This window comes from Melanotaenia boesemani, chromosome 16 (assembly GCF_017639745.1).
Source record: "Melanotaenia boesemani isolate fMelBoe1 chromosome 16, fMelBoe1.pri, whole genome shotgun sequence".
NCBI classification, from domain to species: Eukaryota; Metazoa; Chordata; class Actinopteri; order Atheriniformes; family Melanotaeniidae; genus Melanotaenia; species Melanotaenia boesemani.
Window position 1 is genome coordinate 17,876,816 of NC_055697.1, and position 13,578 is coordinate 17,890,393.

At 37.3% G+C, this 13,578-nt stretch overlaps 1 protein-coding gene across 1 annotated transcript in view; it reads left to right on the forward strand.

Moving 5' to 3' along the window:
- The window catches only part of parga (poly (ADP-ribose) glycohydrolase a), a 34,352-nt gene that overhangs the window by 4,986 nt on the left and 15,788 nt on the right, over positions 1-13,578 (forward strand). The window contains 6 exon segments of the mRNA XM_042009801.1: positions 274-348; positions 4,527-4,619; positions 6,620-6,774; positions 10,208-10,287; positions 10,387-10,447; positions 11,325-11,400. Of these exon segments, the coding sequence (XP_041865735.1) occupies positions 274-348; positions 4,527-4,619; positions 6,620-6,774; positions 10,208-10,287; positions 10,387-10,447; positions 11,325-11,400 (540 nt within the window).

Consider the following 13,578-nt stretch of genomic DNA (forward strand, 5'->3'; position numbering starts at 1 on the left):
TATTTGTAATTTAATACCGAAGTTTTTGTTAAGTTTGTTTTATTCAAAGCCAAATTTTATTTTCTCAACCAGTATGAGCTGTCAAACATTTTAGCCCCTTGCTAAACTTATTCTGTAAACAGCCACTAGGTGGCAGGGTTTACAACACTTATATTTTTGGTTGTATATAAAATTCCAATCTGCCAATGTCTAATATTTTTGTACATGAAATCTTTTTTTTAATACAATTTCCACATAATCTGACTTTAAATAACTCCACACTTTCTTCTTCAGGATGCAATACTAAGGTACAACATAGCCCATGCAAAGAAATGGGACTTCATTGCCCTGAATCTTCTTTGTACAGAGGTAAGCTGCTCATATTATGATTTTATATCTGATGATTTTTGTGGGTATATTTTGTACAATAGATAAAGCAGGAAGATTAAAAATGTGTCTTTGAATACTACTGGTTGTATTATATTATTGCTACTCTATGCTCTACACTGACCATGTTTTTTTCTGAGCATCAACCGCGTGCCATGCTTTAGAAAGAAAAAACGCCATTACATAGAAAAATATTTTTTTTTTTCTTCAGCAGGCTTTTATGTGTATAATTCAAGAGAATTGACATATTAACAAAAACATCAATAGTAAAACTATGACAACTTGGATACTCACAATGTTAAACACCATTTTAGGGATTTGTCTGAATAAAGATGGAAGCTAAAACTGATGGTATTCTATAGTTCTCTCCTTTTCTACATTTGGCTGTAAGCTCATAGCTGTGCATCATCCCCTCATGGTACCTGAGAGTCTTACGGGAGCACCGTACAGTTAGGACAGATGATCACAGAGCATAGCGGCACCAGCTGTTGCAGGTGAACCAGGGGAATGTCTCGCATTATTTTCTGTCTCTTTCCTTCTTCCTTTTAACACTTTTTATCCTGTGTTCAGACAGTTAGGGACTGTAATTGCATCCCTGCTGTTAGATAAATTTCTTCCCATGAGGGATAAACGTTAGCTGTCTTTCATTATGAGAAAATAAACTTTCTCATGTGTTTGAGGAATTTAGCATTTTCTAAGTAACAATAACATAATTTTCCATAAATTCTTTCTGGCTAAGTCAATGTCCTTGTTAGAGTGATTGTTCTAACACTGCCTTACAAATAAACGACTGCGCTACCTGTGACAGGATATTGGAGTCTAATGTTCATCCCTCCTCATCATGTATTACTCAGCTAGATTCAGACCATTAAATCATTTTTTTGTCCTTCTCTGCAGAATAATTTCTCAGAGTAAGGCAGGGAGCTCCGTAGATCAATAGCAGCTTAAGCTTTTTATAGCTTCATCCAATTTAATTAAAAGGCCCCATTAAATCTGTAAGGATGGTAAAAAAATTAGGAATACAGTAGCTCTTCCAGGTTCATGTTTTGTTAGTGACACTTACTGTTTGCTCACCAGTCAGAGCAAAGTGAGTATACATGTTTTTTTTTTTTTTCTGTTTTTTTTTTCCTCCTGATGAGGCATTTTCACACAGCAGAATGGTTTAAGTATGTGAAGTAACTGAGAATAAAGATGTATCTATGTGGACAATACACCTCCACAGATATAGGATATCTACAGCTTGTGATCGTTTCATGTAAATTTAATCTTGATGTGCAAATCTCACAAATAAATAAATAAAATCTTTATGTCTGTATTTTATATGTATTTCTATGAGCTCTGTTTTAGGTTTAGCAGCAATACAGTATCTTGTTTAAAGTCACATGAGTGAACTGTTCTTATATTGTGGCTAAATGTTTCCATTTTAGGTTTTCACCACCACCCATTGCTTGCATGCAAGCTGTTATTGAACTTTGGTAACTTGCAACTTTACAAGCCGCTGCTATAAGTACTGGGAAACACTGTAGTGACACGTGGGTGCAGTTGTAAACAAACAGCTTTCACCATGTATCAGTAGCATGACAAAACAAGTTACTAGCAGGGGGCAAGTTACTGTTCGATTGTTTAGCTACTGGCAGAGTTAGTATTTGCTATAGTTGTTCTGGTTATATCACTGAATGCATGTTGTGTTTGTTAGCAGTGACAAACACACATGTTACACAGTTGGATGCGTGTTTTGTCATTTAGGCCACCAGTCATGATTATACAAGAACTGAATGCCTGCATATGAGATGCTAAAGAAAGATTGGTATATTGTAGAATCTCTTCCTATAAACATGAGGCATTCAGTGTTTATTTGTAAAATGTAGCTATATTCAATACTGATTATTCCCAGCCTGTACAAGCATTGTATATCTGCAGGATAAATGAGCATTATGAGCAACATCTAAGCAGAAATGATTAACAGCTGCCATTCCACAGCAGACAAAGTAATTTATCTTTTATGCAAGGCCTAATGTAGTGAACATGCTCATGATCTGCTTTTTCAACTAGTCTGTGACAGAGATGTTGATGAATATTAACTAAGGTTATTACAATCTCAGAATTTAAACCTGTTTCCTGGTTTAAAAAAAAAAAGAAGCTCAGTAAGCTAGACTTATACTTAAAAAGTTCTGCTGAGTGAGCCTTTTATGTTTGTGTTACTCAACCATTCAGGGTCAAGAGAGCTGTGCAGACAGAGGAGACAGAAACTGGAAATGATCAATGTGTTTTTATAGTCCTCATACCTGCATTATCTTAATTGGTGGTTGTATGTTCCTTGCAGAAAGGTTACAGCCCAAAAAAAGTCTTAAACACGGTAAATATATTAAAGAAAATATATGTAGAGGGTTGGTTCATTTTGCACAGAAATGACATGACTGTGCTCTTCTAGCAGGTCTTAGTGTGGCGTGGAACCACAGTTCTGCTTTTAATATTGACAATTCCAGCTGACTCGAGTCAATGTTCTTTTTTCTTTTCAGAATATTTCTAGAGGAAAAAACAACTAAAGTAGTTTGAGTTGAGTGTGGATTTTAAACACTGCACTCCTTAGTTAAGACCACGTAATTGAATCTTGAGTGACATTTTTGTAGCTCAGGGGTAATTGTGAGGAAGGTACAAATGGGGAGGAGGAAGAAAAAGTCAAAACAAATTGGGGCTTGTCCTTAAATGGTCCAAGTGTCTCTCTGCCGAATGAAACTGTCACTGTGTCACTTTCTGATGTCTGAGTGCTGAGCAGGATAGCAGTCCAAATATAAGTAGAGCTGATGCTCCACAAGCACACATGCATTCAGCAGTAGTACAACACAACAATCTGCTCTAACTTTTCTGATGTCTCTCTCTCCATGATATAAAAATGGTAATTAAACATCAGTTTGACAAAAAAAAAGCTTGCAAGACCTCTAAAGTAGGGTTTTTAGTAGTTCTTTTATCCAGAATGAATGGAAAATAAATTAATAACGGATGTGAATAACTAGATATGAACTGTTCTGCTAGACTGATAGTTTCATATTTTTTAATGTGGAATGTATAGTTTGAGTTTGCATTGTAGTGTAACTGTGTGTGACCAGCTGCTTTAGCTGTGGAAAAACAGGGGCATCATCTCTCTGCCCTCATCCTGCTGCATTACCAGCTACCATCTATTAGTCCCTCAGGAGCACTTTATGATGTCTGCCAGCTCATTACTTCTGACAGCATTTAGTCAGACCTGCTCTGCTCTGCAGCCATATAAATGCCCCTGACCAAATCAGTCGAAGAGGACTTCTCGTTGAAAATCAAACCAACCTGCCACTCTCCCCACAATTGGTTATTTGCATTTGCTCCAGAAGGTCCATTTAATCAGCACAAGCTACCGTGCTTACCTTGGTAGAATAAGCCAAGTGATTGATGACAGTGACATTCGAAGCCAATACACTCATAAATGATTGCGTTGTAAATCTGGGTGTATGATGGAATAACTGGATGTTTATTTTAGAGGGAATTGCAGATGGATGCTGAGGTAAGCTACAGCCTGAAGTATGGATACCTTGGCCATGGCGGGCTCCTTTTCAGATTGATGGTGGTTTCCTCTTAAACAGGTTCTGTGAAGTGAGCAACTCTGCAGCATCCCCCTTTTTTTTTAAACCACTGAAATGTGAGGATTTATCTTGGAGGTATAAGGCATCAACAATGAAGTCTTTCTGCCTTCACAATAACTTGCGATTGGCTGCGTGTGAGAACATTGTGTGGATATTGATTATTGGTATTGGGTCATGACCTCAAATCCATGATCAAACTGTTATATAATTTAAACCTTTCATTAAATGGCAGGCTCTTGCTCATATCTGTTAACTAGAAAAATGCACAGTGCAGGTTATAATGGAATTTGGATGGCCAGTTTTTAACATAGTATTGCAAATATTAAGGAAATGTTCTCAAATGTTCTTGTGCAGACAAAGTGAGTCCAGTATGTGTGTCTGTTCTTCAGTAAAGTAAATAAAGGGACACCTTTTTACATTTTGGATAGAAAAATCAGTGGTGTTGGAAACCAGTACAATTATTCACTCTTGATAGTCTCGTAGCATCACATAAATAAACCATTTAAAGTATAACCATAGCTTTTGTGTTTTTCTTCTTTTCTCCAGTATCTTGAGCACTGCGAGGTAAAACATCTGTTTGAGCAAATCCTGCCTGCCATGGTCAACTTGGCACTCGCTGCTCCTCGTCTCTGCACAATGGTATGTGTTCACTGTTTTTAATTGTACTGTTTATTCTTTTTTGTTATAGGTGACTCATTTATATCAAAGTCTGCCAAAACGTTTTCATTTAACCATGAGTACTGTTGCTGTTCCTGAGCTTCAGTGCCAAATAGAAGTTTTGTTGGAAATATGTCTTGAAGGCAACTTGAATAAATTGCTTTATTCCAAAATCATCAGTTTGAAAAAGAAAATGTATTCAAGTACAAGTTATTAAGAGGTGTTACCACTTTACTAAAGGTCTATAAGACAACCCACAACTGAAAAGAAACTATTTGGATGTCAGGAAATACCACGGGGATGGATGCTTGCTAGAAACTGGAAGCTACTGAAACAGACACGCGAGTTTTGCTGTCTAGCAAGTTTTACATAATCAAGGCCTAAAAAATATTAAGATATAAAGTAAAAGTTTTAAAATTCAATTTTATAGTTATTCAAGAAATGACCCCTTCTTTAAAGAGACACCTTCAGGTTCAGATGAACTTTGCCATTGGCCACGAGATAAAGAAAAAGCTTCATGGGGGGAAATTTTCCAGTCCAGTAAGACGAAGGTAAATTGCATGTAGTGTTGTAAAGGTGAGCTCCTGCATCGCCATGCTTCTGGTTTTTTTTTAGCAAGAACATTGACTCAAAACAAACACAATGTCAAGTTTTGGAGTGGACAAAAAAGGCTAATGTTGCGCTTTTTTAAAGAGGCTTTCCAAGCTTTTATCTGAATTTATCAAAAACAGGTGGACTGTGCTTAAAGGTCAAGTAATTGAACTTACTAATTCTACTAAGAGGAATGTTCAAAATTCCGACCAAAATAATTTATAAGCTTATCATATCGTGATTTATATCCATGATAAGTGTATACAAAGATCTGACTGGGAATGTACACAGAAATACTGGGAAGTTTGTGGTGTTAGCGGGAAGGCGAGGAAGCAGGTTGGATGGTAGACCCTGCTCAGGATCAACTCATTAGGTACTGCTGGACGATAATGAGGGGCCTCTAACCATATCAAGAACTACTTCATTAGAAATGAGGACCGAGAGAGGAGAGGTCCATGTCATGTCCTGTCATCCATTTCGTGTGTTATGCTTGTGCAACCAAGGAAACTCCACTTACTTCCACTTACTAAGACAAGATGGGAATGTTAAAAAAAAAAAAAAAATCCACACCCAGCATTTCTCTTCTTGAGCAGGAGATTTTGGGGAAACAGGTTTGATATGAGTCCCATTAAACTCCAAAAGTGGACCTCTCATACTTGCATTGTACTAGCATTAAATAGAGCTGGTCCATGCAACAGATCTTCTAAATGTCATCTCCATTTGTCTTTGTTTTCATCCTCTGATCATCAGTTATAGCAGCACAGCAATTACGAGATTGGTATTTTTGTAATCACATTATCCATCCCAATGTTTTCGGATAAATGTAATTAACTGAATTTAACTCCCACACTGGGAAGGGCAGGAAAACCTCTTTAGTAGCTTATAGAAAAATAAAAACAAACTGGTGCAGAATATCAATTGGGCTCTGGTTTAACAAAAGGACAGAATTTCTGGTACAGATTTCTCCTCCAAAAAATGTAGCTTGGAGGCTTTCAGACTTTTCCTTTCTTTTTTCCAGTATTAAGGGTGAAGGGTAATGTTTATGTGTGTGTTATTAGAGTTTGTATTGATTTGCCAACTGGGCAGCCTTGAGAGGCTCTTTAGCCTAATCAGAGAAGATGGATGGGCCCCATGTGTCTGCCTGAATGAACTCAAGTGAGAGCAAGAAAAACTGGGACCTTAATTACTACCTACCATTTACCTAATGGAACCCTCCTTGCTAAATTGCTAAACTAATTTTTACCCTCATCAGCCCTCCAACCTACATTGTTAGCATCTATCTTTATTTGTCTAAGACATTATCTCATGTTGTTTCCTTTGCTCTGATGCCTTACTTTTGCCCTCTTTATTTTGGTTCTGATTATTATGTTTTTTTTTTTGTTTTTTTTTAGCCGATTCCTTTACTCAAGTCACGGATGAACCATTCCCTGACTTTGTCTCAGGAGCAAATAGCCTGCCTTCTGGCCAACGCCTTCTTCTGCACATTCCCACGACGCAACTCTCGCAAGTCGGAGTACTACAATTATCCTGAGATAAACTTCTACAGGTAAATGCACACTAACCTGGGAGGAGCACAGAAAGCCACAAAATGCTTAGTATTTCACGTCGTGGGTTACTGTTTTCTTTGAAGAAGCCGTCTTTATTGATCCTGTCATTTAAAGCAAACAGCTTTCCATCAGGGGGCACTACCGCCTCGGAAACCCTGAACAGACAAGTCCATGTGTTTTCTCAGCTTGATCCTTTTTTGTTAGTGACCACAAACTTTGCTTAAAATATAGATTTTATTTCAGCTTGGATGCAGTGATTGATAACATGATGAGCAGACTGACTGGGCTAATAACAGTGATAGTCTGGAGTATTTCATAAGCATTTTGTCAAAGTTGGGATTTTACAGTGTGTGCTGTAACTGCATCTGTTACAGGACAGATTTGGGGATGGAGCTGTGGGTTGAGAATGCTTCTCCATCTTTCTATAATACCCTTCATGTGGGAGGGAGATCAAAGTAGGAGGGTTAAATTGGTGTTCCCTGTTTTCTACCTACCCAAAGTCAGTGGCCTGTTGCAAAAGCCTGGGATGACTAATTGAAACAAATTGTTTTGATGTTGTGTTTTAAAGTGCACGCTTGTTCTCTGGTATCTGGCTTTTCATGATCTTGAGGGGTCACTTTATTTTGTAGCGAGGGTTAATACACGTGTGTAGTCGGGAGATAAACATGAATGACGGCTGTTTGATTTGAAGAATGTAGCTGGTGTAACAAAGTGTGGATGATAGGTGAAGTCTTCTAGGAAGTGTCTTTTATTAATCATCTTTAACTTATCCTTTGAGTCTTTTCTAAAGTTTCAGAATTATTTGCTTTTTTGTTTTTGCTTTTTTATTTAATTTAAATATGCCAAGTGAGAATGCACAATTATATATTCTCTTAAATGTTGTTTAGTAATTCTTTATGTTAAGCAATTTTGTGATTATTTATTATGATGCAATATTTCATTAAATGGAAGGAATAAAGAAAATCAGCCAAACATATCCGCCAAAAAAAAAAAAAAAAAAAAGCATTATACTTTTTATTGGCCATTGGCTGCCCTGATTTCTAAAAAAAAAGAGCATCAGCCATTGAAAGATCTGTGCAGTATCTGTCAATCTTCTTGTCTATTCCTTAAATAGAAGAAAGGAAAATAGTCTTATGATTTGACTGTATCAAACTGCTGAAGTTGGGAATGTTTTTACTTTTTTGTGATTTTACCTCCAATGAAGTTAGTTAAATCAGAGCTACTCTGTTTAGTCCCACAGAGGCCACAGTCCTGCTGGTTTTCAGTGTATCCCTGATACATGGATCCTATGGCATTCTGCACAACAACCTTTTATTTTGGTGTGCTGGAGCAGGGATACATTGAAAACCTGCAGGACTGCTGCCCTTGTAGGACCGAACTGAGTAGCCCTGGTCTAAATTTATTTTAAGAATGAATTTGTAATAGCCAAAGTAAAGTTAGAAGTGATGACAGCGAAAGAAAACATATCTCAGCGGTCAGGTCGGCAGATTGTGAGCAGACAGCTAATTGAGCTGCTAAACAGTGAGAATACTGAGACTGGGTGAAGTTGGTAACAGAAATATAAAACTTTGTTACCAGCTTCATTACTGTACTGTAAAAATCTCATTATAACCCGTACACTGTCCAGATATCACCTCAATTCATTTTCCTCCCAATTCCTCGGGGTGCTGCTCGTTATTGACAATAAGGTGCAGTGTAATAACTTCCGGTTGTTGCATGCTGTACTGGAATTGTTGGCTGATGATTAAAAATGCTTACATTTACTTCATAACATAAATGCATTTCTTAGTTATAAATGATTCTGACATTCCCCATTTGTAAGGGCCGTTGTTTCCGCTGTACATTAAATTTTTTTGTCTCTTAGAGGTGAGCACTGTAATTTTTGTTATTACACAGTGATTAACTGTGAGATTTTTTTTACACCATCCCCCCTTGAATTGAAATTTTGGTATCAACAGTGTGTCATCTGTATGAGTGCAGTAATGGTGTAAGCATTGATTCCGTTACTATCAGCATTTCTGCCAAAAGCAGAATCCAGGAAAGAGCAACAGGGGTGGAGGGAGAAGCTGTGGTATTTCTGAGAAGATGAAATAAGACAAGACAACCACTGCAGTCTAAAATGGGCCCTGGATCGTTACCGGCCCTCCTTCTCTCTCTGTGTAATTGAGGGAGTGTCCGTCACTTTGCTTATCGGCTACAGTAGTGCTCTGTCTTGGACAAGCAGAGCAGCAAGCAATCTGGTGATTGCTGTTTTGGCAGAACTGTCAAGGTTTGTCCTCTGTTAAGTGATGGATGAATTCAAGGGGCAGCAAAGAAGGCTGCAGACTTACCTCTTCAGCTTGTGTTTTCTGCTGTTTGAGTAGAAAATGATAGGGATCTGGTTTAACAGTGTGGTCAACGGGACAGCTCAATACTGTAGAATGATTTTTTTTTTCTTTTTCTTAATCTTTTGAGTCATTAAGAGATGGCCAGTTTCCTTTGCGAGAAGAGGTTTTTATAGGCTATAGGCAGTAGGTATAAAACCCAGAAGCATAGCAGTGAGTGACTTTTTGCTTTTTACATCTTTCACAAATGAAATTAAGCTTTTAGCTTTCCATTATGCAACCAGAGATTGTTCCCTTCTGCTAAAAAATATGAATATAATTAATCACCTTGTTTGTTTTTGCAAGTAGGAATGAATTTTGAACATATAATTTCATCCTTATTCATTTGTATTTCACCAGCACTTTTTTATAGACTTGTCCTTCATCATCCTTCATGTTAAATTGGCTCCAGGGGACAGGGTTTGTTTGGGGGTGTCCTCAAACACTGGTAAAGCACTTTGTAAGGATTTTGAATACATAAAAAGTTGCACTTGATATGCAAGAATTATAGAATGATAATTCTATTTTTTAACTACTGGCTTTCAGTGCACTAAATTTTTCATTCCATTGGGTTCCTTGGTTTTTGTTTCTTTAGCCATGCGAGGAAAACATGAATGCTAGACTGTAATTAGTCATTAGCTGAGGTCTCTTTTAATGGAAGGAGGGCAGCAGTATGGGGTTGACTTAAGCTGTCTTTCCAGCACTCAGTCCTTCTTCTTCTACCCTAGTTTTAACATCATCTCTGAGGAACTGAGACAGAGCCTCAGGCAGTGCCATTGTGTGAGGGGTGTAGGTAGATGGAAGAGACATCATGCCAGTTAGAAGCTTGACCTCACTCATCCAGCAGTAGCGTGGTTGTTCAGTGCGTTATAAATAAAAAACCAAGTCAAACATTGATGTCACTGTTTAGCCTAAAAAGCTACTCAATATTTTTATTTACTGTCATCCATTTATTTTGAATAATGTGCTTTCATTTTCCTTTTAGAGGTTGCAGGAACTTTAATATGCAGTATTTTGGTAAAAATGTAGCCTTTTTGTAAAATTCATTTACCAATTGCTTTTGTTTTAGGTTGTTTGAAGGTTCTTACCCAAGAAAAATTGAGAAATTAAAAACACTGCTGTGTTACTTCAGGAGAGTCACTAACACCAGTAAGCCTTGAACATTTCCCAGATATAGTTTTTTTTTTTCTTAAATACTCTTTGTTTTGTCATTTGATTAACATTTCTGTTTTTTCTTTTCTTCTTAAGAACCCAAGGGTCTTGTTACGTTCACAAGACAAACACTTAGTAATCCACCGGACTGGGAAAGGTAATGTTCATTGTTATGTTGTGACATTTTGACAGCCTGAAATTCAAATGAATCAAATTAACATTTTTGTCACAATGGGCCCATAGCAATCCATAGAAAAGATTATTGTTTTTTGGATATTTTTGGTTGGTAAATATTTCTTTCACATATTTAAATTCTATAAAAGATTGAAATGTCATTAAACCTGACAGAATGGATCTTGAAATAAGGGATATCTGAGGGGAAGGATCAGGCAATACCAAAAACCTGAGAGTCCATCTGTTGCACATAAACAAAGCTCATCATTTCCCTTAGTTGACTTTAAGTTTGCTATTAAAAAACAGTAGCAGCATATACAAAAGCTCTAATGAATTAGAATTAGTTTAAAATTCGTAAAAAAGAATCTTGAGGAAATACCTGAGGCTGAAGTTACACTTTTTGATTCCATAGGAACAGGGAATAAAATCTTTTCTTGGTCACTGATGTCTTCACTGCAACAATGGAAAGTCCTGCAATAACTCAAATGTAGCTTATGTTTGAATTACAGTTAAACTTAATTAAATGAGGGATTACTCAAAATTGCTTTCTGTGTAACTTAAAACCTTGACACCCCTGCTAGAACTTAGAGCATTCTCAGTTCGGGATGATTTTTTAAATTATATAGAGGTTTTTAGGTAAATGAATGGGTTTGGCTCATGACATTTCTATACACGTGTTCTATAAAACATCACTCTATTTAGAAAACTGCTGGAAAGACTTCACATCAGGCTTAAAACTACTTCTGTTCAGCACAGTACAGGTTTGTTTGAAGACCATGCTTATGAATGTTTTTGTTTTCTAGCATGTTATGTCATTCTTTGTACTCTGATTGCCAAAATGTTTTTAATGTTCTGTCAAGCTCCCGGACTCAGCTGACACGCCTACATATCACCTGTGAGGGGACGATTGAGGATAATGGCTACGGCATGTTGCAGGTAAGAATTCAGTTTTGCACCAATTGCAAAGTAAGAATGTTGCTTAATAAATGTCCCTCGGGCCCTAGTTTTTCTCTTTAGAAACTGTTTTTATTAACACTTTCAGTTTAACTATCTTCATGTTCTTGGGAATACAGAACATCTTAAGTCAGAATATTAGCAAACGGTGTTAGTTTTTGTAAGAGGTGGAAATAGCCATTAGACAAAGGTGACTAAATGCCAGAGATATGGGTAAAGTTAATGTTTAGTGAATAAATGACATACGAAGCAGATAATATAGTCTGTTTAAAGACTCGGTTACCGCTGTCTTCTGTTTCTCATGTATCTCATGTCAGTTCATTTAGTTAGTTTTCCTACATTTAGGGAATCACTTTATCTTGTTGATCCCTCTTCCTCTGCATTTCTGGCAGGAAATTGGTGTCACCACCTTCTTATCTCGATGAATCCTTCCTTAATAACAAAATGTGTTTATTTTCATTTTAATTAGCAGTTTTTAAAAAAAAAAAAACCCTAAAAAAAGCTAACACCTTCTAACATCTGAGTTTTAAGTGCGTTAGTAAAGTGTTTGACTGGCATCAGTGGAAACTCATCACTCAGGTGAACAAGGTCTTTTTTTTGTGACAGTACTGCCCTTCAGGCTGCAATTATGGGTATGACTCACTTTTTCTTTACAGAAACCAATGCATATAAAGGGAAGACAACTGGCGGCTAACTTAAGTGCTGCCGAATGGGGCAGGCATCTGTGGTCCAGGCAAAAAATAATAAACTAGTCTAATTATCTCTGCGAATTGGGCTCATCAAAATGTTTTGTCCGACAGCCTGCAGGTTACAGTGTAATGCTTCTCTTCATGTTGCTGTAGTTACATGTTTGTCCTCTGGGAGCAGTTCTGAACACACTGTAGCCTGCAGAATACCAAGAATAAACATGCTACTACTTGAAATGGGAAAAGATGCAATCAGCTTGTTGTGGTGGGTGTACCTGTTGTTTTGAAAGAAAAAGAGAAAAAACAGATTAAACATACTGTGTTTGGTTAAACATCAACAACATAAATTACCCTGTCAGAGCTGTTGGTGTCTGTTCTGCACTTGTTGCTTTGCTTACAGCTTACACACCTGTCTTTGACCATCCCTGCTTCTTCTTGTTTTCAGAAACAGGTAGATTGTGTGTACTTATTTAATAAGTAATTGGCTATCTATCTATTTAATTTAACTCCATTTAACTCATCTGTGTTCCTGGGTGGCTGGTGTTTTTTTTTTTTTTTCTTTTCTTTTCTCTTTCCAATTTTAGTTGACAGCTTATGTATACACATGAATAGCTCAGAGTGGCAAGGGTGGAGGAGAGGACCCCTTGGGTGGGTGATGAGGGAGAAGGAGACGCATGAAGAAAAAGATGACAAGGGTGAGCTATTTTGCTGGGGTGACCCAGTGGGCTAAAGGCCCTACAGGGGGATTGACGGCTAACTCAGCAGGCCGGACACTGGCTGTGTGTTTAGCTCAGTAAGGGCAGAGTAGGTTGTCATTCTGTCAGGAGATGAGATTGAAGTGTGTGGGATAAGGCTTGGGCTGAGGTGAGGAAGGTGTGGAGTTGGGTGACTGGTAAGAAAACATGCACACAACCACATACAAACACACTCACTGTCACAGATTGACGTAGCTGTGGGCCACTGAGCAGAACCTTCACCCCTGACAGGATGTTTAAGTATCAGCATTGTGATAGAATGGGCTGTTCTTTTATCCTTGCCACAAAAACAAGTACTGGACTTACAGGGCATGAAGGTCTAGTCTAACACCAAAATATTTCCTGAAATGGCAGTCTCTGAAGTAAAAACAAGCAGCTATAAGTCTTTAGGGATTGAAATGGATTAGTCTGAATCAATTTATTAATGTTACAGTAATATGAATAACTTCATGACTGTGATTAACAAGAGACTAGTTATATTTGGATCTAATGCACAGCATTTTTAAATTGAAATGTGTACTACAGTACATGGTGGTAAACAGGTTTTATATTGGTTTACCATTGTAGTTCAGTATGTTTGAATTTAAACAGTCAAACTTTTTTAAAGGCCAAAGGTTACAGATAAGTTATTGCATTTGTTAACATAATAATAAAATTGGGCAAGTCATGCCATTTTTATCTTGCTAGATAAAGAGTGAATGGATCACCAGTAATATATC